Genomic DNA, 26,331 nt, shown 5'->3' with positions numbered 1-26,331 from the left:
TCCACCACATAATGTATCAACAACTTCTACTAGTTGTCTCATGTACAAATGTGATGAGCATGCCACCTGAAGTTTTAGCCAGATTGATGTTAAAACATGTGAAACAGCCCAGGGCCAACCCCAGAGAGACTCCTGTAGTGTGCCCTCTTTCCAAGCTGATACTGAATCACTCTGACTACTCTCGGTGGCAAGTTTTTCAATCAGTTCTGAATTTGCCTAACTTTATTACTCTCTATATTTCTTACCTTTTCCTATAAGAAGTGTGAGCAACTATAAAAAAAATGCTTTGCTAAACTAGGCAAACTGGATCTATAGGACTCCCTGATTTACCAAGTATAGCAAAACTATGCTAAAAAAGGAAATGAAGTTATCCTAATTCCTTTATTTTGACAAAGCCATGCTGGCTCTTTATGATCACCACTTCCTCTTCTGTTGAGTAATCAGCTCCTTAATATGTTTTTAGAATTTTGACAAAAAAAAGAAATCAAGCTCACTGGCTAATAATTTGGGGATTTACTCCTTTCCTGCTCTTTGACACTAAGTCACATTAGCCCATCTCCCATCCCAAGGCACCTCTTCCATTCTTCATAGTGGACAAAGGGAGAGTGGCAGATCAAGTGTTGAACATGGAGAGTTAAGAAGAGCTGAGTTTTAATTCTGCTTTAGATACTAGCTCTGTGACCCTGATCCAGTGACTTGCCTGAGTCTCCATGCCTGTTTCATCTGTTAAATAAGGTGGCTGGACTTGATGGCTGCTAAGATCTGTCCAATTCCAAGTCTGTGATCCTATAATCTTATGACATTAGCCCAGCAAAAATACCTTCTTTTAGCATAGATGTAGTTCATTTGGACCAGATGACTTGAATGCTATTTTATTACCTTCTTATTTATCATGGGGATCAACTCTGTATAAGCCATTTGTATCCTGTCCTTTTTTGGGTCAAAGGGCATTCTCCTTGCCAGAGAAAACAACCCTGTATAGACTGGCCTCATCTTTATTGTTAGTTATCATCACACCATCAACCACCCCACAACAGTCTTAACTCTTCTGTGATTCTCCCCTTTTGCCTGATATAGTTTGTTAAATTTTATTGACATCCTTTGTTTTTGTATTACCTACATTTCCCAGTGTATTCCTCTTCCCTCTCCCTCCCAGAGAGCAATCCCTTAGAACAAAAAAAACAAAAAAAAAAGGATTAAAAAACTTTCAGCAAAACTAACCAAACATATTAAAAAGATCTGAAACCCAGGGTCCCTAACTTCTTCAAAGAAGGAAATCACTTCTCAAATCTCCCTTTTAGGGCCTCATTATAGTTTTTAAACTTCTTTTGGTCATCCTTTCCTTTCCTCACCAGCCTAAGCTCATTTTAAACTTCAGCCCTCTTGACTCCTTACAATACTCGGCCACGTGTTGCTCATGGAATAGCCAACAGGCCAGTGTCACTAGGCTGAAGAGCACATGGCAGGGAGTAAGGAGTTCTAGAAAGGTAGGAGTGGGCTGGGTTGGAAAGGGCTTTGAATGCCAAACAGAGCATTATGTATTTGATTCTGGAGGCAATATGAAATCACTAGAGGGGGGTGTGTGTTGGTGTGATAATCTGTGCTTTAGGAAAATCACTTTGGCAGCTAAATGGAGAATGGACTAGAACAGGGAGAGATTTGAGGCAGGCAGACCCCTCTCCCCAGCAGACTACTTTTATAATAGTTCAGGTGTGAGGTGATGACAGTCTGCATCAGACCAGTTGTACTATCAAAGGAAAGAAGGGGACATATGAAAGAGATGTTGCAGGAGTGAAACTGATAGACCTTGGCCACAGCTTGGATGGGGAGAGGTGAGAGACAGTGAGGAGTCCAAGATGATTCCTAGGTTGCAAGTCTGAGGGACTAGGAGGATGGTGTTGCCCTCTACAATAAAAGGAAAAGTAGGAGGGGTTATGGTTTAGTGGGAAAGAAGAAGAGCTTGGTTTTGGACATGTTGAGTTAAAGATGCCGTCTGCATATCCAGCTCAAAATATCTGAAAGGCAATTGGAGATGCAAAATTGGAGGTCAGCAAAGAGATCAGGGCATGATAGGTAGATTTAAGAATCATCAGCATGGAGATGGTAATTAAATCTATGGGAGCTGATGAGGTCAGCAATGAAGTATCATAGAGGGAGCAGAGAAGAGGACCCCAGGACAGGACAGAACTCTGTGGGACACCTACAGTAAGTGCTCTACAAGAGGAGACATAGAAAGTGTAGTCAAATAGGTAGGAGAACCAGGAGAGAGTGGTGCCCTAAAAACCTAGGGAGAAGAGAGTACAAAGAAGAGAATGTAATTAACTGCATCAAACAGAGACCTCAAGGAGAATGAGAATTGAGAAAAGGTCACTGGATTCAGCAACTATGAGATCATTAGTAACTTTGAAGAGCGTAGTTTCAATGGAATGATAAGGTCAGAAGCCAGACCATAAGGGGTTAAGAAGAAAGTGAGAGGAGAGAAAGCAGATCCACCTGCTGTAGACAGTCTTTTCAAATTCAGCTACAAAGAGCAGAAGAGACATAGTATGGTAGCAGGGGATGGAAGAAGGATGAAGTTAGGGTTTTTTCAAGATGACAGAGACATAGGCAAGTGTGTAGGCAGTGAGAACTGGGCAAATAGGGAAAGATTAAAAACAAATGAAAGAGTGGAGATGACCAGGTAGCAGGGAGGGCAATCTGCTGGAGGAGATGGGATAGAATGGGATCACTTGAGCAAGTAGTGGGGTTAGCCTTGATAAAGAGTAAGGCCATTTTATCATGTGAACATGGATGAAGAAGGAGACAGGGGTAGAAGGCATCTAAATGACAAGAGATGAGGAAGAAAGGAAAAGAGGGAGCTCATGCAAGGCAAATGGCTTTAATTTTTTTTTCTGTAAAATATGAGGCAAGATTCTCAGCTGAGAGGAGGTCTGAGGAGGGACAAAACGGTTGGGAAAAGACAAGGTGGGGAATAGGATTGATAAGGGAGGTACAATAGGATTACCTAGCAGTAATGAGCACCCAGTTGAGGCTATGTGACATAAATGTATAGTGGACCCATTAAGAACTGTTGCATGATTTTCGCCATCTTTATTCAATAGCACATGTTGGGGAGCTAAAGTGACAAATGGTTGGAGTGATCCAGGGCTAAGGCTTGGCTGGATATAATAAGGGTTAGAAATTCAAGAGAAGAGTACAAGATAGAGTTGAACTGGTTCACCAAAGGGTCAGGATGAAAAAAAAGGGAGAGTAGTCAGTCGAAGGGAGAGGGTCTAAGAAAGAAGAAAGGGGTCAAGTGATTTTACATCATGGTACAGATGAAGAGTTTTATAAGGGAAGACAGCGGGAGAGATTAAAAGTTAGTAGATTATGATCAGATAATGATATTACAGAATTCTTGAATGGCAAGATCTTGGCTATGACCATCTTTGTATGTGGCTGAGGTGAAGTGAAAGAGTAGGTAATGAGAAGTGAGTAGGTTGAGGAAATGAGTGGTTAGTATGTTAGAGGAAGAATCAAAATCTATGTTGAAGTCCCCTAGTAGGAAGGCAGAAGTTGGTGAAGAGAGAAAATGTTAAGCTAGGTACCAAGCTTATCAAAGAATAAAGGGGAGTGACCTACGGTCTGTAGACAATAGCTACCAGGATTTGATAGGGTAGTAGAGAACCTCAAAGGAAAAGAGGACTTAAGGAGGGGAACATGTACACGGCTAAATAAAAATGAAAAATATTTGTAGGGGCATTAGGCATACAATGACCAAAAAAAGGGCAGAAAACACTAAAATCCTGTTGAGATGGGAAAAATGAGGAAGGCCTCATATAGTAATGGCATTTGAGCTGAGAAGGAAGGAGATATTCTCAGCTCTAAAAGGAGGGGTGCTCTAAGTTCTAGGCAATAAGGGGGAATAGGAAGTAAAGAAGGTAGAACACCCTGTACAAAAGCAAGGAGAGCTGGGAGATGCAATGTTAGGTGCAGGAAACATCTCACAGACTAAACTGACTGGATCAGAGTGTGTATAAAAGGAAAAAAAATGACATAAAACTGGAGAAGTAGGTAGAAGCCAGAACACAGAGGGCTTTAAATGCCAAACTGGTGTAACCTTATGGTACCACTAACAAAACATTTGCTCCAAAATAAAAGACAGAGAGAAAGGACCCATATATCCAAAAATATTCATAGCAGCGCTTTTTTGTTTTAGCTAAGAACTGGAAACTGGAAGTGGGTACACTTCAATTGGGGAATGGCTGAACAAATTATTGCAAATGAATATAATGAAATATTGCTCCTTAAGAAATGACAAAGAGGAAGGATTCTGAGAAACCTGGGAAAATCTGTATGCAATGATATAAAGTAAAGTGAGCAGAACTAGGAGAACAATGTAGGCAATGACTATAACATGAAGGAAAATATTTTTGAAAGACTATTCTGGTCAATGTAATGACCATTCATAACTTATGAAGACTGATGAGGGAGCATGCCTCCTACCCCTTGCAGAGAGTGATGGACTAGAAGTTCAAAAGTAGACATCACATTTCTAGACACTGCCCATGTGAATAGTTCAATTCACTTATTTGATAAGTGAATAACATAAAACTTATTTGTTACCTGTGCAGGGATTTTATGGTGGTTAGGGGAGGAGATAACAGTGACAGTCATTTTAAAAAAAAGTAAAAAACAAAGTGTGTCAAAAGAACATGAAAAAGAAAGGAACAGCATGAAATTCAGAAGGGGAAACAAGCAAGCAGGGCAGTTAGTGTTGCTTGTTGTTGTTCAATTATTTCAGTTGTGTCAGACTCTTCATGATCCCATTTAGAGTTTCTTGGCAAAGACCTGGAGTGGTCTGCCATTTCCTTTTCCAGCTCATTTTACAGATGAGGAAACTAAGATAAACAGGGTTAAGTGATCTGCCCAGGGTCACACAGCTAATAAGTCTCTGAGGCCAGATTTGAACTCAGGAAGATGAGTCTTCCTCACTTCAGGCCCAGAACTCTATCTACCCTTATCATGTTAAATTTAATAAACATGAAAAACAAGTTTGTGTAATAGATTCACTACTTTCACATACAATTCTGTTTAGTGTTCTTTGCTTAGCAAAATGTTTGTGTTTGTTGATGGTTATTACATTCATAATTACAGAAAAAAAATGTTTAAAGCTAGGATGGGGATTTAATACTTTTTCCTAAAGGCAAAAGGGAGCAACTAAAGATTTCTGAGAAAGGGTGTTACATGACCTGTTTTAGAAATATCAATTTGGCAGCTGTGAAAAGTATGGACTGCAGAAGGGTAAGACTGGGAGCAAAAAGGCCAATTAGGAGGCTATTTCAATAGCCAAGTAGGTGATCATCAAGGCCTGAACTAGGAGAGAAAGGTTGTATATTACCTTGGATCTGACCATCACTCCTAACACTTCTATGATTTGAAATCCAAAGTTTCTTCAATTTCTTTCTACAAACTTCTCTTTTTTCTGCCTCACTCCTCTTAAATTTATCGTGTTCTACTCTAGGAGTAGAGAGAAGGAAACTTTGCTGACAATCTGTGAAAGCTAAAATGGGAAATTACTGAATATAGGATATGAGGAAGAGGTAAGGAAAGTCTGTAGCAGGAATGGGTTTAGAGCAGAGGTTCTTAACTTGCAGTCTTTGAACTTAGAAAAAAACCTGACAACAGTTCCTAGTTTAAGAGAATATAGTTCTATTTCTGATAGAATAGATATATAAACTGTAATACTGGAATAGAACTCAAAAGAAAGATTAAGATTATATTCCCAAATCTAGATTTGGGAATTACATTCCCTGAAAGGATATATACCCATGGAAGGTAATGAGATCACCAAGGAAGATTGTATGCAGAGAAAAAAGGGCCCTGGTCAGAGGCTTAGAGATGCCCACACTTAGTGGTCCAAAAGAAGCTGATGATTCAGCAAAGGAGACACATAGAAGGGGAACAAAAAGAAAACTGACACAAAAGCTGAGAAAGAAAGAATGTCCAAGAGGAAGAATGGCGAAAACTACAGGAAAAGCTAACAAAAAAGACTACTGATTCAGCAGTGAAGAAACAGTTAGCAATGCCAGAGAGACCATCTTCAAAGGATTAATATGTTTGAAGATAGATTGCAAGAGTCTGAGAAGTGCAGGATGAGACTGGGGGCAGAGGGGGAGAAAGAAATGGATAAAGTGAGCATAAATGACCCTTTCTAGGATTTTTGTCTGTGGAAAGGAAAGGAAATAAAAGATGCTACCATGAAGGGATGGCAGAGTCAAATGAAGGTTTTGGGTTGTTTTTTTTTTTTTAAAGAATAGAGATACCTTAGCATACTTGTAGGCAGTCATAAAGAAGATAAGAGATTAAAAATGAAAAAATGAGGGAAATATTGAGGGGCAAGCTCACGGAAGAGATGGAAGGACATGGTACTAAAAGTACCAATGAAGGTGTTGGTCTTCACAGGAAGAGGCACCTGTTCATCAGACACTGGAGCAAAGGAAGTGAAAGGAGGCTTGTTAAAGAGGGATTCCAAAGAGTAGAGATGAAGAGAGTTCACAATGGATACATTCTATTTTCTTTGTAAAGTAATAAATGAGGTTTTCTGGTGGCCTGAAGAGATGGGAGAATGTTTGGAATAGCTGCTAAGAGATTGTGATAAATAATCAGCAAATAAAAGAATTGCTGAATAGCAGTGAGGGACCAGTGAGATAAGATTACAAATCAGAAATAAACTCAATCGACCCAGCTACATAACTTTTTCTAGCAATATCCAGTAGGATGCACATGAGTAGGAGTAGAAAAAGTATACAGTGAGAATGATATAAAGCTGGGGTCTGGCAAGACTAGTGACAGGACAAAGAGACAAGGAAGTGAAGGGCAGCTGGTGCTATATTGATAAACTGGTCAACCACATGGTCAAGACTTTAAAGGAAAAGGAATGTCAGAGAAGGGGTGATGGAATAGATAATCAGAGAGCTGTAGGGAGACTAGAGATCACGGTAAAGCTGAAGAATAGGTTTTAGGAGGCTTGAGAGACAAGAAGAAATTGGATAACAGAAAGTTGTGGTTAGAAAGTCCAGAATTCTGGATCATGGAAATAAAACTATCATGAGTGATGGTCAGATCCAAGGAAACATGTGGCTGAGAGAAAAGTGATTTGTACACTGACGTTTCAAAGAATACAGGGGTTAAGATGTAGATACAGTCTGTGAACTGAGGTTTGAACTACTTGAAAAAAAGGTGAATGACCTGTATGCTGGTGGAAAGCTGAAATAAGAATTTAGACTGGGTAATAAAGATAGATGGCGTGAACCTGAATATAATGGGCACTTGATAAATGTTTGATGAACTGGAAGAAGGGATTTAGGTGGCCGAGTGGATAGAGCACTCGTCTGGAGCCAGGAAGACCTGAGTTCAAATCCAGCCTTAGGCTTGTTTTGTGACCCTGGGCAAGTCACTTAACTCTGTTTGCCTCAGTTTCCTCATCAGTAAAATGATGTGGAGAAGAAAATGACAAACCATTCCAATATCTCTGCCAAAAAAACCCCAGATTGGGTCATGAAGAGTTAGACACAACTGAAAAATGACTTTACAACAACAACAAACTGGAAGAGTCTGACAGAGACAGAAGATAGCCCTAAGAGGTAAACTGTCAATCTCAATACTTTAGCTTCTGAAGGTAAGAATTACATCTACTATGTGATGTGAATTTGGAGGCAAAGGATACAAGTTAAGAGTCACCTATAACTAACTCAATGATCCCTAAGGCTTTTAGTATGTCATGCTGTACTTTTCAAACAATACACTAAAATGGGCATTTTGTAGTATGGTGACAGACTAAATTCTATGTCCCAAACTATTTATATCATAGTATAAGAACTAATTTTCAAAATGATGACACTGAGTCATCCCCCCACAAAAAGCTAGATGTAATTTTGGCATATTCTCTCTAAGGATAGAAGCGGGAGGCAATATGGTATAAGGGGGGGGTTACAGATCTTGGAGTCAGAAAGCCATGTTTTTGAAGCCTTCCTCTAACATTTTCCCAGCTTTGTGACCTTGAGAAAGTCTAATGATCCTTCATTAGTCTCAGTTTCACATTTACAAAATGGGGATAATAGTATCTAAAGCAACTACTTCTAAGAGTTGTGCCACTCAAAAGAAATGAAGGATTTTTTAAAAGCTAAAAATATTACAATAATAAAGAAAAGAAGGAAATGCACAGCCTACCAAAATCCTCAAACTAGTGCACTACAGCATTCTTCACTTTCATAAACTAACTCCTCGAAAAAGCTTAATTCACCTTTCACTCCTCCTCCTTCCTTTGTGGTCAGACTCCTAATGAATGCTCTCTCCAAGGTTACCAACAAAAACTTTATTGCTAAATCCAATATCTTTTCTAGTTCTCATCCTTCTTCAGCTCTGTAGCTTCTGACACTGTTGACAATCCCCTCTGAGATCCAGACAAAAAGATCTGTTTTTTAAACTATAAGTAGAATGTAACTACTTTCTTTGGCACAGAATAAAAAACAGGCTTATCTAGAAATATTAGATTAATACAATATTGAAGATCAATAAACCAGGGAAGCTAATATACCAACTGTATCCACGGTTTCAAATTCCTTTCATTGGCATCAAGTCTCATAAAGACTCATGCCAATTATCCACACAGCAATTAAACAATCCAAATCCAACCTTTACACTTGGCATGATTTACCTAGGTCTTCCAGCCCAATCAGGATCATTATAGTAATACCAAAATGAAGCTGGAGAAAGAAACCTACTTGCTAGCCATATTCTATTTCTGGTAGATTAACTGATGTTTAGGGCAAAATCCACTTAGCTAAGAAGTACATCTGAGTGCCCTATTAGATCCTAAACATCTTGGCCATATCAAGCAGTAAGGGGACTAGGAAAAATAAAAGATATGAAGGCTGTTTAAATGCTCCTAATCCACAGTTTGCCAATGTATATTAGGCCTATAGTCTTAGAAAGTCTGCCAAGATTACTTCATCTTAAATCACCAATTATCAAGAACTAGGTCACAATCTTTAAACAAATGTTTTAATATATCCGTTTCTGAAGGCTAAGTAAAAATCCTATCTTGTTTATTTCTGCTAAATTACATGTATATATGTGCTATCTATCTTCCCAACAAGGAACTATACTCTCCATGAGCAGGTACCACACCTTATCTATTTTTGCATCATCCTTCTCTCCAGTGCTGTATATAGTACAGTACAGATGCTTATAGTCTATAATGACAATGAGTCAAATGAATTACCAAATAACAGAAGTCTTTGTCACTTAATCTAAGCCTCAATTTCATCAAGGATAATAATACTTGCACTACCCACTTTACAGGGCTGCTGGGAGGAAAGCTTTTGTAAACAGTAAGTACTAGACAGAGATGAGCTATTAATAGTTTCATGGCAATACTTCTAATTACTGCACTTGGCACACAGCAAGTACTTAATAAATTGCTTACTGATTATCTAAACAAATGGTATCTCTTCAGGACAAGATGAGAACAGTAGGGGGTTTTGAAATCTACAACTCTGGTAATCAATAGGAAGAATAACTTGTCACAGTTATAGGGGAAATGGGAAGACATATATATACATACACATATATTATACAAACACTTATGTTTATATATATATATATACACACACATATATGCAAATATATATACATACATACATATGTACATGCTTATATATATAAAAACATATACTCTAATTTTTACTAGTATAAGAATCACATACTGTGTCCTAGGCGCTAAGAGTGTTTCTCCTCAAATATTCTAAAGAGTTCTTTTTCTACCCTCTATCATTAGGACAACAGAATCCTCTAATTGCATTAAATGACAAAGCTCAAACTGTCCTGAAATAATGGATTAAAACAGCTAAGATAAAACAACACTGCTCAAATTTGTATTTTAAAGCTGGCAGAACTATGTTCTTGGTCACAGCTCCAATCTTTATAAGTTGCATCTTAAAGAACAATGAGCTATCTAACCTTCAGGAGTTGCCACCATTTCTTTTAAGAGAACAGAATTCTGGGCAGCAGACATGGTTTCATGTGGCTGCACAATCAGTTGGGTGATTCTGGGTAAGTCACTCTGGGCTTCAGTTTTCTCATCCTTATGGGGGAAAGTTAGATTAGATGACCACCAGAGTCCCTTCCACCTTTAACTTTAGAATCCTGTAATCCCAGATATGCTATAGAAAGTCTGAGGCTAAAGTCAAATCAACAAAGAAATTTATTCAGTGTGTGACTATGTGGATAATACAAAAGGGTCTACATAGAGCTACCAAATTTGGGGACAAGATCAGAAAATGTTACCCTCTGAAATGGAATATTATTAACAATTTGTAATATTGTCACAATTTGTAATGATGTAATTATTAACAATAACTAACACAAAATGGATAAGACCAACATTGGTGGAAACCAACCCAAGAAAAAATTCCATCCTAAGAGCCGATTTGTAAATGTGCCTCATCTCTCATCATATATAAGCGCAGAAGGATCCTTCTGCTTCCATCTATTTGACTGCAATTCCCATGGGGTCAAAGATGTTAACTGAGTAATATCTTAGCACCCAGTACAATGTCTTGTACACAGCAGGTGACCACTGAATGTAAATTAATTCAACTGAATCTTAGTTTGATACCTACTTTCCACGAAGGTAAAGAAATTTTATGCGAACAAAAGGCTGCCATTGTAGGACCAGCAGAGGGAGCACCACACAGCTGGCTCATGAGGACCGTGGGCACAGAGCTGCCTCTCATTTTTTTTTATACCTCGTAAGGAAAAATTATTAAGACTGAGCCATGACCAAAGTTCTCCTAGTGAACTGGAGAAGAATTCAATCTTAATCTAGATCTTAAGAGCCCAAATTGTTGGGATGTGGTAGGGCCTGCCAGATAATTTTGCCTGTACTAGATCTTTAGGACACTACCTATAGGCCAAGACCCCTATAGCAAACATTCAAACCTGAGGGCAAGGGTCATGTCTCTTTCCTCGAATTCCTCTACTACTTTGTATAAACTGGGTACTCAGATATGTTCGTAGATAGAAAGAAGGCAGGAGGGAAAGGATAGGACAGGCCCTTAAGAAGTAGGAGAATAAGAAGGTCCAAGAGCTTCCTGAGAATGTTTCAAGATTTTCTTGGGGAGATAAGAAAATACAAGGCAAGAGGCTACTTCAAGCTTATTACAATGATTAATTTACTAATTTAAGATTCATAAGGCATTTTCCTTACAATTGCCCCAGTGAAGTGGGTAGTGCAAGTACTATTATCATTTTAGTGATGCAGAAACTGAGGCGTGGAGGGATTAAGCAATTTGCCTAAGATCCCATAGATGATAATGAGCCAGGTTTTCAGATTTCATTTATGGCCCTCTTGCCAGCGCACCACAGGCAGTTAGACTTGAGTCAGGAGACCCAAGTCCAATACCCACCTCACTCAACTTCTCACCCATGTCTGCTCACCTACAAAATAGGAATAATACCTACATTATCTATCTCATAGAGCTACTATGAGGAAAGTACTTTTACAAACCTTAAAGTATGAAATAAATGTGAGGGGGATAATGATGATGATGATATCATACTTCTCCCACACCCTCTAGTTGTAACCAGTGGGGGCTTCTGGGATCTGAAGTCAAAACTGGCTTAACTTCTCCTGCCCGAAGTCTGAGTTGGCCAACAGGCACAACTGGCACCTAACTCTTGCTCCTGTGGCCCTTTCTTCATTCTTCCCAGAATCTTTACTCTGGGGACCAGCCATCCCCCATCCCTCTTAGCCACCACAACCCTGTCCAGGTACCTCCTTCTCCCTCGAAGGCACCTTTTCACCTCCCCTTTGATGTATTGTCTTTCTTTTTGCTTGTATGATATCCCCTGTGCTTAACATGGTACCTGACACAGAAAATGCTAAATAAACGCTTAATGACTGCCATGACTGACCTGTGGTAGTTTCCCTTCTCTGAGGGACACAGATAGGACCTGGGCCTCAGGTACGTCTTTCCTTCAATCAGGAAAGGGGCGTGGAAAGCCACACAAGCTTTCCTCTCCCTTCCATTTGCTAGGGTGGACTACCACTTAAAAAGTATCATCTAAGGAATACAAAAATGTTTTTACTTGCAAAATATTTTTTTATCAACTGCAACAAGACCCAATACCCCACAGGGCCTCTTTAATGAAACACATAGCTATTCAAAAAAATCCACAAACACAGATGGCCTAACTCTGCTCTATCAGCTTTATCAGGTACAAAGTACCTGTACAGTATCTTGCATAGAATCAGCACTTAGCAAACGCTGACTGAATTGAACTGAATTCAGGGAATGTGTGGCACAGACCAAATGCTTTAAAAAGGCTTACTGCCTGACTCAATGGTGGTGGTGTTGTCAAGAGCCCTGGACTCAATCCTAACACCCAGGTTCAAGAACATATCAGGGAACCTTTCTGAGACTCCCATTTCTCATCTGTAAAATGGGGATAAGAAGACTTGGCTTCCAATAACTGTCTCACAAGGATAGTAAAAAGAAAAAGGATTTGTAAAGTGATATAAGAAGGTAAGCTATATTCTTTTCTATTTTTAGGGACACAACTCAACTTAGGAGGAATTAAGACTTGATTTAATAACTGATATCCAGATATGTTTTAAAGTTTGAAAAATATTTTGCATAATTACCCCATCACCCCTCACAACAATCCGATGAGACAAGTGTTACAGGTGTTGTTATCCCCACTTTACAATTGAAGAAATTTATGCTTCAATGTTCAGTCACTTGCATATGGTCACAAAGCAAGAAAATCTCAAGAAAAACTATGTGGACCCCCCTGTACTGAGTCTTTCTGATTCCAAGGCAATTCTTTCCCCATCACTTTCATGGAGAGGAGGGAGGCAGTTTTAAGTAGGCCTAAAAAGATGAAACAAACTTGCCCTGGGGTGTCAGGGAGCCCAAAGCAGCCAAGAGGACAGTACCAGATTGGGAACAATACCACTTGGCTTGCAGTATCTACTTCATAAGGGCATTTTCAGGGTAGTACTTTCTAAACAATGATGCTAATACAGAAACAGGGGATAGCTAGTCTTTTTTTTTTTCATTGAAATGAGCTGTACTGAATGAATTAATTGTGATGCAGGGGAAGAAAGAGAAATTTCTGAGGCAGGTCCGAAATAGGCTAGCCTTGGAGTATGGACAGCCAAAGGAAGGCACAGAGTGAACAAGATAGTACAGGAGAAAGAAGTGTAGAAAACAGGACTCCATCTCCTGACTCACATCATCAATTCTATCATCCATAAGAATGGGCCTATAACTGACCTTATGTCACTCACAAATGTGTTGCTTCTGTGACCCCAAACTGTGAAACCCTTTCTCTTTAATCATTACCTATAATTTCTTCCAGCTCTTCCACTGCCTGCCTCTTTTCTTCCTGAAGCCCCCTGACGACCTGATTGTCACTACTATCTTCAGTCTCTCTACCCAGTCCTCCCTGTTCACCTGTAGCCTCACGTTTCCCCCTTCACAGTCCTGACCACATAGTAAATTAGTATGACTGACTACATACTTGGAATCACTTGCCTCCTTGTCCTATTGTCACTCATTCCTGGCCAAACTCCAAACCTGTCACCACCCAACTGTTTTGGCTTTTCCTTTCATGCTGAGGAATGTGATTGAAGGTAAATTCAGAAGTGAAGATAAGATCGACTACAAATCTTAACTGGGCCTTTTCCACTATACAGTGATGCTTTTATCTTCCCACAGAGGCTGTTCTAACCTATTCTCTCCTCAAACATCTTACCTCATGACCTCCCCCTCCCCTTCTCCTCTCGGTAGACAATCTGCTTCTTACTTCATTAAGTGAAATCATCTGTAATGAGCCACCTTTTATTAGCCCTATTCCATACCTCCAATCCCCTCTATGTCATTACCCTCTCCCCCACTCTTGATTACTTAGCTACAGTCTCTGAAGAGATAAACCTTCTAACCCATTCCAGGATCCTTAAATCAATTAAATTCAAAGACATCAAACACTCACAAGACTTTGTGCTAGTGCTAAGGATATTGAGACAAAATGAAAAATAATTCCTGCCCTCAAGGACCATATATTCTACTGGGAGATACAACCTTTACACAGTTAAGTAAGTAAATTATCCCAATCCTTTTCCCTTTCTTCCAGAGAAGCTTGTCCTGTCAATTTCTCCTCACCAACTGGCTACTCCTGCTGCCTCGGTCTCCCCAATCTTTAAAAAAACCTTCATTTGACCCTAATATCCTTTCAAGCTACTGATTGTGCTTTTCCGTTTCACAGCCAAATTCCTAGAAAAAACTGCCTCTGCTCCCTATTCCTCACCTCCTGCCCACTGCTCAAAGCCTTGCAATGTGGCTTCCTATCTCACCACTTCTATCAACAAGTCAATAAACAAACATTTATTTAGCATTTACTCTGTGCCAAGCACTGTGCTAGGCACTGAGATATTAAGACAAAGAATGAAACAATCTCTGCTTTCAAAGAACATGCATTCTAAAAGGAAACAAATGCTGTAGAATTCATATAAAGGGAATAAATATAATAGAGCTTGGAAGGGAGGGCATGAGCAGAAGGAGGGCTTAGCAGCAAGGAAAGACTATATGTAGAAGGTTGTGCATAAACTGTGTGAAAGAAGTGAAAGACTCATAGGGACAGGTAAGGAGAGATTACATTTCAGACCTTGGTTGTTGCTGTTCAGTCGTTACAGTCATTCCAACTCTTTGTGACCCCATTTGGGGTTTCCTTGGCAGAGATACTGGAGTGGTTTGACATTTCCTTCTCTCATTTTACAGATGAGGAAACTGAGGCAAACAGGGTGAAGTGACTTGCTAAGGGTCACACAACTACTAAGTGTCTGAGGCCAGATTTGAATTCAAAAAGAGGAGTCTTCCCGACTCCAGGTCTGACACTCTAACCACTGGGCCACCTAGCTGCCTTTGTGTGGCAGTGCAAAGGCACAAAGATGGAAGATGGAGATCACATGTGAGAAGCAGAGAGAAGGTCAGTTGTACTGCAGTAGAGAGTAGGGGAAAGGGAGAAGTACACAATAAGCCTTGAATACTAGGCTGAAGTCAAGTTGTGAAGTGCTTTAAAACCTAAACAAAAGCATTTCTATTTTATCCTACTGCCATGAGACTGCTTCCTCCAAGGATGCCAACAATCTCTTAACTTATCCAATAGCCTTTTCTCAGCCATCACCCATCCTGATTGCTGCCACTTTGGACACTGCCGACTTATCACCCTCTGGGTATTCACCATCCCATTCTCCATCCCAGCAATGCTATTGCTACTTCTCTATCTTTTCAGGACCTCCTCTCTCTCCTGGACCATTGCGATGGCCTCCTAAATGGACTCCCTCTCCAATCTATCCACTGCACAGTTATCCAAATAACCTTTCATGAAGACTGAAGGTGACCCTCTTGCTTCTCTGTTCAAAGCTCTTCAGTGATGCTTGAGCTTTGCTAAGAGAAAATGCAAGCCCTCACAACCTCCAGTCTTGCTCCATACTGCCTCTGCAGATTTATTCCTCCCTTCATGAACTTTAGGTGCCCATCACACTGAGCAACCAGCTCCTCTTGACCCTGGCTTTTCATCTGTCCTCTCCAGGTCCTCCCAAAGGATAGCCCCCATGCCTGGAGGGTACTCCCTGATCACCTCATTCTGTGAAAACGCTCAGCTTCCTTCAAGGCTCATCCTGGGTATCACCCCTCCTCCTGAAATCCTCTCCAGATACCCCCAATTGTAAGTGCTCGCCCTCCTTAAAGGACGTTATGGTTAATTATCTATGTACATGTTGTAGCCTCCCAGGAGAAAGGTCCTTGAAAAGAGGGGTTGTTTTAAATTTCTATCTTTATAAACCAAGCATTTAACTCAACTACTCTGTGCCCAACTATGTGCTCCCTATTAGGCCCTACCAAAAATACACTAAATGAAGTTGTGCTAAAATGATAACTTTTCCTTGACACCAGTAAGCAAGTAAACACAGTTTTCACAACAAAAATGAGGGCAAGGTGCTTTTAAAAGCAACAAGGATTACAGTGAATTGAGTTACTTGCCTCACATATACAGTATTAATGTAATGTCAAATACAGTAATTAGCTCACCTTTCAGGAAAGCTACCCTTAGCTTTAAACTAAAACTTTAAATGGCCCTAATATAAATCATAGCAACAAGATTCAGAACTAGCAGAAACACCAGTTCTACTTTAAATTTCATTTAATTGTTGTTATCAAATAGTAAATGCTCCATGCACATAGAAAAAGCACTTATCAGTGCCTCAGTTACTGTATTTGGGAAATAATGTTATCTAAAGTTCTTTTCACAAAGACCCAGCAGAAACCATAACAGAGAATGCTGCCAAACTAATTTTTCTCCAGAGAATAGAGAACTTATACAAGACTAGTTCTCCAACTCGATCTCATCTGTAAAATGCCGAAAGAGAACGAGCCAAATTGTTATAGTCCATTCCATTTCAAGACAGCAAATATGTGAAGTTACCTGAAATTCTGCTGCACTGTTGCGCAGCTGGTTCACATTGGGTAACGACCCTCCATGGTACTGGTTTCGAGACTGTGTGAGGCGTAGTTGCTGAAGTTTCTGAAACTGAACCTAGAAACAAAAATTTCAAAGACATTTAGAGAGGGCAGTAAAGTTCCGACGAAAAAGGCAGTGCCATATCATCATTCCCTGGGCTCATTAAGCATGCACCTAGAGGCCTCCAAGGCTATAAGAGGATCCCAAGGTTAGGAAGATCAAAGCCTGGCTCACAGAAAAATCTCACACAATATAAATTGAAAAGAAATTCTAGTCTAGTTCAATCTGCGGCTGAACAGGACTCCCCCACCCAACAACCATCCCATGGGCTTACTGGAACACCTCCAGAGCTGGGAAACTCTCCCTGTCTCCTCAGGCAGCGGATTCTATTTTTCAAAAGCTCAGAAGTTTGTCTTGGGAGTAAAAGCTAAACCTGCTTCCCTGCAGCTTCCACTGATTTCTCCTAACTCATCTGCCTCTAGGGCCTAAGCAGAATAAGTCTGATATCTCTTTCACATGACAATCCTTCCAATACTTGAAGGCAGTTATCTGGACTCAAGTCTTCTCCAGACTAAATAACCCCTTTCGTCAGTCCTCATGTGGCACAATCTCAAGTCCCTTCCCCATCTTGGTTGTTCTCCTTTGAATATGGCCCACCTACTCAAAGGGAGGTCTTTAAAACTGAACCCTGTGCTTCTGAAGTGTTCTGCTCAGGGCAGAGAACAGCAAAGCTACCACTTACCTCCATTTGAACATTATGGCTCTCTGAACCCAGCTACCCTGGCTGCTTTGTACCTCCTTACTCATGCTAATAATAATGGCTGGCATTTACAGAACATTTCCATGTTTGCCAAGTATATTATCGATGCTACAACCTGGGACTATTATTCCCATTTTAAAGATAAGGAACCTAAGGATCACAAAGGATATTACAGTAACTCACCCAGGATCATATAGCGTATCTGCTCCAAGTATCTGGGGCAGGATGTCAACTCAAGTCTTCTTTATTCTAAGTCCAATGCTCTATCCACTCTAGACCTACCTACCTCTAGATCTTTTTTCACCTAGGAAATGAGGTTCTAGAATGATGGAAGTCCTTAGAGGTGATCTAATTCAAACGCCTAATTTTACTGACGCATAAACTGAGGCCCAGAGAAGTTATGTGACTTGATCAAGTGACAAAGTAAGGATTTGAACCTAGAGCCTTCAAATGTAGTTCTAATACTCTGAACTGGTGTTCACCACTTCCCCATCTTATACTTGTGCAGCTGATTATCTGAACCTAAGGGCAGAACTTTACATTTGTCTCTAATAAATTTCATTTTATTTACAGCCCAATGAGATCTTTTTAACTCCTAACTGGTATTTAACATTTCACTATTCCTCCCAGTTTTCTGTCATCTGCAATTCAATGTTTGTCATTCATGCTTTCACCCAGATTGCTGATAAAAATATGATCATTTCATTGAAAATTGATTAAAAACAGCACAGGGTCAACAACCAAGCTCTGAAGCTCACTCCTGAAGGACTCCTTTCATGTAGACAGCTAACCAATAACAGCTCAGCTTTGGGTCTAGTCATTCAGTCCGTTTCAAATCCACCCAGCTATATTATTATCTAGCCTACATTTCTCCATTTTGTCCCCAAAGACAAAATGAGACTTCTCCAAAAGCTGTGCTGAAATCTATGAGTAAACCATGTCTACAGCATTCCTCCAATCTACTAGTCTAATAAATCTGACAGAAAAGGAAATGGTTAATTCTGGGATGACCTATTCTTGATGAACTAATACTAGCTTTTAGTGGCTACAGGCTTCCCTTCCAATGTTCTCAGACCACCCCTTTGACAGGAGTCTCCACTTTAAGACCTGAGGCACTCAAGACAACGTGGGAACCAGAGTTTCTTCCTCAGTCGCCCTTTCTACCAACCTTCCTCTTGATGCAGTCCATGGAACACCTGGTAGGAACAACTGGCCCTGCCTATAACCGAAGGTCCACAGGGCAGAGTGGGGAGAAATCAGAGACCCTTCACAACACTCACAAGATCAAGGACTAGGAGAAAAATGGCAGAGAAGTATAATGACCACTTTCCCCTGTCCTCAATGAGATACCTCTCTCTAGAAGGGAAGACTCCTGATCATCTTGTTGATTAGTTCAACTAAACTGGGTATGGAAGGGGGAAGATGAAAGGTGAATGAAAGGGATCTGTGGCCTATGTATATATCAAAGTGTGGATTTTCATTGTGGAAAATGTCTCAAAATTCAAAGCCCTCATCTCCACTTCAGATCTACTACAATGACTACAACCTTCAAGTTTCCGGTGAGGCTCTTCTCTGCTTTTTGATCAGTGACTCTATTTTTGGAAAATGCCTGCCTGTATTCTCAATGCCTCTGTTGGTTAGGCACTCCTGGAGGCAGGTACTTCTTGATTCCATTTTTTAGCAGATGATACACTCACTTCTGCAAACTTGCAAGCATTCCTGACCTGTCCCATCCAGTCTATAACAGAATGAATTTGTGTTCTGATAGCTGATAAGCATTGTTTACCCTTCACCTTAGTTTTCATAATTCAACAGATAAAGGGTTTTCTTTGTGAAGACAGGGGCCAGAGAGACTTGGTTTAACCCTAACTGAAGCTAGATTTTCAATCTTGTATATTTCTCTCCCACATCTATTTACATTTGTCTCCCTCTCAGTGTGCACATCGTTAAGTCTCAAAAAAAAGAGCTGGGTCTATCAGCTATCAACGGCCCTATCAGCTAACAATCAGCAGCATTTCACAAAGTGCCTTCTTTGTGCCACATCTTGAGCCAAATGTGATTTAGTCCCTGCGCTCAAAGAGCTTACATTTTACTTGGAGGATACAATATGTTCACAAATAAATAAGCACAAGGCATGTACAAAATAAAGTGATGTGGAGAGGGAAAGAAGAACACAAGTAACTGGGAGAATCAAGAAAGGTCTCTTGAAGTATAATGGCTGAGCCCTGAAGGGAACTATGAACTATGAGGTGAAGGAGACAGGGAGGGAGAGCAAATTCCAAGCCTACGGCTCGGCCTAGACAAAAAAGACAGATGATGCACTGTTACACACAGGAAACAGCAAGTAGGCACATCTGTTGTTCAGTCATTTCAGTCACGTCTGACTCTCCATGATCCCTTTTGGGGTTTTCTTGGCAGAGATACTTAAGTGGTTTCTCATTTCCTTCTCTAGCTCATCGTATAGATGAGGAAACTGAGGCAAACAGAGTTAAGTAACCCGCCCAGGGTCACACAATAAGTCTCTGAGGCTGCATTTGAACTCAGGTCTTCCTGGCTCCAGAATTAGAGCTCTATCCACTGTACCATCCAGCTGTCCTCAAAAAGTTATGTGTAAGAAGTCCGGAAATTGTGAAGGACCTCAAATGATAGAGAAGTTTATACCTTATCCAAGACACGCTGGGGAGACATACTGAAGTATACTGACTAAGGGAGTGACTTCATCCTGTGCTTTAAGAATAGCAATCTGGCAATGTTGGAGAAGATGTAGGAAAATTGGTACACTAATGCATTGCTGGTGGAGTTGTGAACTGATCCAAGTATTCTGGAGAACAATTTGGAACTATACTCAAAGGGCTATAAAACTGTGCATACTCTTTGACCCAGCAACACCACTTCTAGGTCTGTATTCCAAAAAGATCATACAAGTGGGAAAAGGACCCATCATATACAAAAATATTTGTAGCAGTTCTTTTTGTAGTGGTATAGAATTGGAAATTGAGAGGATGTTCATCAGTTGGGGAATGGCTCAACAAGGTATGGTACATGAATGTAATGGACTACTATTGTTCCATAAGAAATGATGAGCAGGAGGACTTAAAAAAAACCTGAGAAGACTTATATGAACTGATGCTGAGTGAAATGAGCAGAACAAGCAGAACATTGTACACATAACAGCCACACCGTTCAATGACTGACTTTGATAGACTTAACTCTTCTCAGCAATGCAAGGATCTAAGACAACTCCAAAAGACTCACAATGGAAAATGAACTTTGGAGTCTGAATACAGGTAAAAGCATGCTATCTGCTCTCCTTTTTATTCTTTTATTTCATTTTTTCTTTCTCATGGTTCTTACCATTAGTTCTAATTCTTCTTTGCATCATGACTAATGTGAAAATGTTTTTTAAAAATAGCAATCTGACTACTGAGTTGGAGAAACTAAGGAAAAGGTAAATCATCCAACTGGAAGATGGACTGAAGAGGAGAGAAACTGGATGCAAAGAGACCAGCCAGAAGATTACTATAATAGTCCAGGTGAGAGGTAATGAGTCAAGTCCACAAGCTTAATGAAGTACATGCTCCACCATCAGGAAGGTGGCTATATAAGTGCAGAAAAGGTGGTGGATAGAGAAGTCAATGAAAAGATGGAATTAAGAAGACCTGGAAACTGACTGTATAGAAGCAATGAGTAAGAGGTGAAAGTTGAGGACGGACTCTTAGGGGTCAGGAAACAAGTCAGGAAGAGGGGAAAGACAAATTCTATATAGGCATGTTAATATGGGATAACCAGGAAGAAATGTTCCGCAGGCAGGGTAAGATGAAAGCTTTAGACAAAGATAAGGGCAGGGTAAAGCCATGAAAGTTGATGAGTTCACCAAGAGAGAGTACAGAGATAAAAGAGGATAGATTCACACCTTTGGTGTCAATCCTCAGTGCCTCACTCTTATTCATCCCACATATCCAATCAGTTACTTACTAAATCTTGTTATTTTTACTTCCACAACATCCCTTGTATTTGTCCCTTTCTACTAACTCACATGCTATCTATGCTATATCAGGCCCAATCTCTCTCTTGAACTACCTCAATAGCCTCCTCTTTGATTTCTCTCAAGTCTCTCCCTACTCCATGGTCAAAGCAAAGTCACACATTACCTTCCCACTCAACTCCAATGGCTCTTTGGAATCCCTATGATCAAAGAGAAACTCCTTATATTTAGCATTTAAAGCCCTTCACAACCTGGCCCCATCCTAACTTTCTGGACCTTTTGTTTACACAACAATCCAGCCAAACTGGCCTCTTCCCTGCTCCTTACACACAATGCTCCATCTCCAATACTGTGCTTTGGCACTGGCTGTCTCCAGTGCCTGGAGTGGACTCCCTTCTTACCTCCTCTTAGAATTCCTAATTTCCTTTAAGACTCAACTCAAGTGCCACCTTCTACATCAAGAGTTCATAAACTTTTTTTTTTATCTAGTGAAGCCTAAAGACTCTTCAGAATAATGTTTTTAAATGCATAAAAGAAAATACAGAAGATTACAAAGTAAGTCAATTATAACAAAAGTTCTGAAAATATTAAAAAAGGAAAAAAAGTTCACTAACCTCAGCTTAAGAACCCCAGTTGTACATGAAGCCTTTCCTGATCCCTTTACTGCTAAGTGTTTCCTCCACTCCCAAAATTACCTTGTATATATTTTGCAGATGTACATAAATGACCTTCTCTCCCCCAACATCTGACTGTAAGCTCCTCAAAAGCAGGTACTATTTCACTTTTGTCTTTGTATTTCTTTTCCTACCTCCCTAACTGCTTCTTCTGGATCCTCTGACTCCTCTTTTTCCTGTTTTCCCTAAGGGTGGGAATTGCCCAAGATGCAGTCTTTGGCCTCATGTTCTTCTCTACATTCTTTCCTAAAAAGAAAATTATTCCTTTAGATAATTGCTTAGCCAGAAGCTATCATGTCTATGTTGATGTCTTTCAAGTCTTGCCTATCAAGTTTGTCTGGTTATTTCCAACTGCCTACCAAACATTTCAAGTTGTCTGTCTCACTGTCACCTCAGCTCCCTATGTCCAAGATTGAACTCACTGCTGCACCACCCTCTCAGCCTGACCTATTTCATCTATTTCCCCCAGATATTCAAAGCTTCCAAGTTATCTTTGTGTCTTCCTCCTCCTTATGCCTTAGAAGCATCAATCACCAAATCCCATTGCTTCTCCCTTGAAATCTGTCCAATCCTTCTGTTCTTCTCTATCTGCCCTATCATCATGCCAGCCTAGGCCATCACCATCTCCTATCTGAACTTTTGCAAAACCAAAAAAGCTCATCAGCTTGGTATTCACAGTTCTCCACAAACCAGTCCCAACTTATTTTTCCAATATAATCTTCCTTTATGCCCTCCTCTTTAGCAAAATATCATTAGATTGTGAGATCCTAGAGGGCAGAGACCATTTTTTGTCTCTTGCTGCAATGCCAGTACCTGACACAATGCTTAAGAACTGTGTACTGATTTGCTGAAGAGGATCGCTACAGAATTTTTCACCTGGAAGGGGCCTTAGAAACTATCTGATTACATTCCTTCATCTGACAGGTGAAGTAACTGAGTCATTAGTGGCAAAATAGGAACTAGAACTTTGGCTTTGTCTCCTGGTGGCTCTGTGATGTTGGGCTGGTCATTAATCTTTCTGGTCCTAGGTTCATTTGTCTTAAAACAAGCTTAGGTTCTTTTAAGTTCCCTGCAGCTCTAAGTCAAGGGCAAACCATACTTAGACTTGGCAAATATAGATGGTTTCTCATCCCTTTCCAAACTGATTAGCTATTTTATGCCATTAAAACAATTATTATAACAATGTTTCCTGCCAACACAATGCTATAGAAAGAGCACTGAACATGAAACCAAAGGATTAGAATCAGAATCTTCTCTCAGCTCCTGACTGTAAGACTTTGGGCAAGTAATGTAATCTCTCTGGACCTCAGTTTTCCCATCTGGAAAATGATGGAGTTGAACTAAAAGACTCTGAGGCCCTGGCCAGTTCTAGATCTATGAAACATTCATGTTTCTGGCCTAGCACAGATCAAGCAGGGGGCTGATTCCTTCTATAACCCTGACACCTTGGAAAAGAGTCTTTGGCAATCAAGTTGCTATAACCTTCAGATGACTAACTGGCACTGTTAGAAGTAACAGAGAAGGGCTTTCTTGAAGGATGTATCAGCAAAGAGGCCAAGGATGTAACTTACAGGTTTTGACTGAATGAAGATATACTTGTCATTTACAGGGTAATGTCAATAAAATGTTCTAAAGTATACTTTTTGTTCATGTATATAAACTTATTTCATGTTGCTATATAAACATATTTTGCATTAGATGAAAACAAAAGTGAACTGGAACATGTGTTTCCTTACTCTCAACCAGTGCTATTTCCACTATGACACAGTTTACCTGTTGTTCTTTTCAGAAAACACTTAGAACTACCTACTACATTATGTCAGTCATTGTTCTAGACAATGAAAATGCAAAAAATGTTCTACAGGTGCAAAGAAAAAAATGAAAAATCAGTCCTCTAGCAAACTTTCCCTGATAAACCAAAAGTGCTCCTTCCACCCTCTGAATGCCCAAAGAGTTATGTACAATCTTATGGAATCTGACCCACACAGTTAGGTGGCACAGTGAATAGTGCTGGGTCGAGACTCCTTGAGTTCAAATCCAGCCTTAAACGCTCCCTAGCTGTGTGACCCTTAACAAGTCACTTAACCCTATTTACTTCAGTTTCCTCATCTGTAAAATGAAATGGAGAAGGAAATGGTAAGCCACTTCAGTAGCTCTACCAAATGCGGGCACAAAGGATGGGACATGGCTGAAAACAACTGAATGACAACATGGGACCTGACAACTTCTAACTACAACTGTGTGTACCTATCTTCTCTCACCTACAACAGTTTAAGTACCTAAGAAACAAGTACCATGTCTAAATCAACTTTAATATCACCCACAACAGGGCCTAATAACACAGTGCCCTACACATAACAGATAATCAATTAATATTTGTTAAACAGCTTCCTTACAGACCACCACCTCTAAGCTTTCCATGTTCCAAAGAGTCCTCTATTTCTTAGCTAGATTGATATGCTTCGAGGAGGCAGTGTGGTATGATGGACTAAGCACTGAACTTTCTGTCAGAAGGTCTGAGTTCAAGTCCTATTTCTACATGTCAGTTCCCTGAGTGTCAGTTTCCTCATCTGTAACATGGAGATAAATGTATGTACTACTCTCCTTACAGGGTACGGGTGCACAGAGCCTTGGGCCCAGAGTCAGGCAAACCTGAGTTCAGGTTTGATTTCTAACCCTGTCTCAGTTTCCTCATCTATAAAGTGAATGCAGAAGGAAATGGCAAACCATTCCAATATCTTTGCAAAGAAAATCCCAAAGCGGGGTCACCATTGTTGGACATGCCTGAACCCCACAGGGTTATGTTTTACCAAAGAGTGCTACAGAAAGGAGTTACTCTCATTTTCCTAAAACTTGTCTCAGGTTGTGGTTTTTTAGCAATCCCACCATCTCTTGCCACAAACACCTCCAAGGGCTTTCTATTACCTATACAATTAGAGCCCAAACTTCTAACCCCTGCGTTCAAAATTCGCTGTCATCCAGCCCCTCCTCGGCTACTCAGACGATCCCCTGCCACCACCTGGGCAGCACAGCTCCAAGCAGGGATGATCCACAAACAGTTCCGTGGACCTGAAGGGTCCTTCTCTCCCTCACTATGCCGTCTATCCCTTTCAAGTGCCGCTCCGAGGGGCCTCATCCTGAGCGTTCTGGCCCCCGTACCCTGCCATTCGGGGCTGTGCCCCGGGGCAGCGTGACCTTGAGGCGCGGGTCCTGCCCCCCGCACGGCCCGGCTGGTGGGCCCTCGTCCTCCATCCTCCCGGAGGGTGGAGAAGGCGACCACCTGCACAGGGGAAGGGAAACCCAGGAAACCCCCGGCTTCCCTGGGACCGCCGCGGCCCTCCTTACCGCCGGAGTTGTGCAATGCCTCGCACGCCCGTGGCCCGGCCCCTGGGCCCCCACGCGCGGTGCGCTCCCCTCCTGGTCCTGCTCCAACCCTCCCTCGGTAGGAAGCCTTTCCCAATCCCACCGGACCGGGGGCTCCTCGAGGGCAGGGCCTATCTCCCAGTGTCCCGGACGCCTGGCACAGTGCCCGGCATACAGCCGGCGCTTAACAGATGCCAGGCACCCACGCCATGGCTCCGGGCCCGCGAGCAGCCAGCGCCGGCTGGAATGAGCCTCGGAAGCTTTGCTCCTGGACGGAAGGGGAAACTGAGGCCCGGGGAGGGCCGCGCACACAGATGGCAGCGAGCTGGGGGCCTCTGCGGCGGGCACGCGCAGGCTCCCAGCCCAGGGCGCTGGGCCTCAGCCCTCTGGCCCGGGGCCACCACGCCGGACGGGGGCAGCTAGCGGGCTGGGGATGCCGGCGGGGGGTGGGGGGGGGGAGGACAGGGGGTGGATGGGGGTGGGGGGAGGGGTGGAGGACGGCCCGGCCCCGCGACCTGTCACCGGCGCGGCCCCGCCTGGCTGCGGCCGCAGCCCTGACCCGAGGCCCCGCAGACAGCGCCAGCCCCGGCCCGGCCCCGCCCCGCCCGGCCTCAGCCCCGGCCCGGCCCCGACCCCGGCGGCGCCTCACCCGGGACAGCGTCAGGTCCGTCATGAGCTGCTCGAAGGCCCGCGTCTCCTCGGCCTGACGCTGCGTGTGCAGCGCAATCTTCTCGCTGAACTTGCGCGGGTTCGCGCTGCCCGAGCCGGGGGACGCGGCCATGGCGGCCCGCGGCGGAGGCGGAGGGCGCGGGCCTAGCCGCGGCCGCCCAGCCCGGCCTCGGCCCCGCTGGCTTGGCCCCCGGCCTCGCTCCGTTCGGTCCCTGCGCCCGGCTCCGGCGGCGCCGGACGAGCGGCCGAGGCTGCGCTCTCACACCGACCCCACAGCCGCCCGTCCGGCAGGCCAGCGAGGGAACGAGGGGGGT

The 26,331-nt window shown here is 41.9% G+C and overlaps 1 protein-coding gene across 1 annotated transcript in view; it reads right to left on the bottom strand.

Annotated features, from left to right (window-relative positions):
* CRTC3 (CREB regulated transcription coactivator 3) overlaps nt 1-26,129 on the bottom strand; it is an 82,868-nt gene extending 56,739 nt beyond the window's left edge. Inside the window, exons 1-2 of the mRNA XM_072628493.1 lie at nt 25,998-26,129; nt 16,531-16,641 (exon numbers count right to left, since the gene is read on the bottom strand). Of these exons, the coding sequence (XP_072484594.1) occupies nt 16,531-16,641; nt 25,998-26,129 (243 nt within the window). The remainder of the gene's footprint in view (nt 1-16,530; nt 16,642-25,997) is intronic.
* Between the last annotated feature and the right edge of the window lie 202 nt (nt 26,130-26,331).

The sequence above is a fragment of the Notamacropus eugenii genome, chromosome 1 (assembly GCF_028372415.1).
Source record: "Notamacropus eugenii isolate mMacEug1 chromosome 1, mMacEug1.pri_v2, whole genome shotgun sequence".
NCBI lineage: Eukaryota > Metazoa > Chordata > Mammalia > Diprotodontia > Macropodidae > Notamacropus > Notamacropus eugenii.
This window is presented reverse-complemented; position numbering and strand designations above follow the sequence as displayed.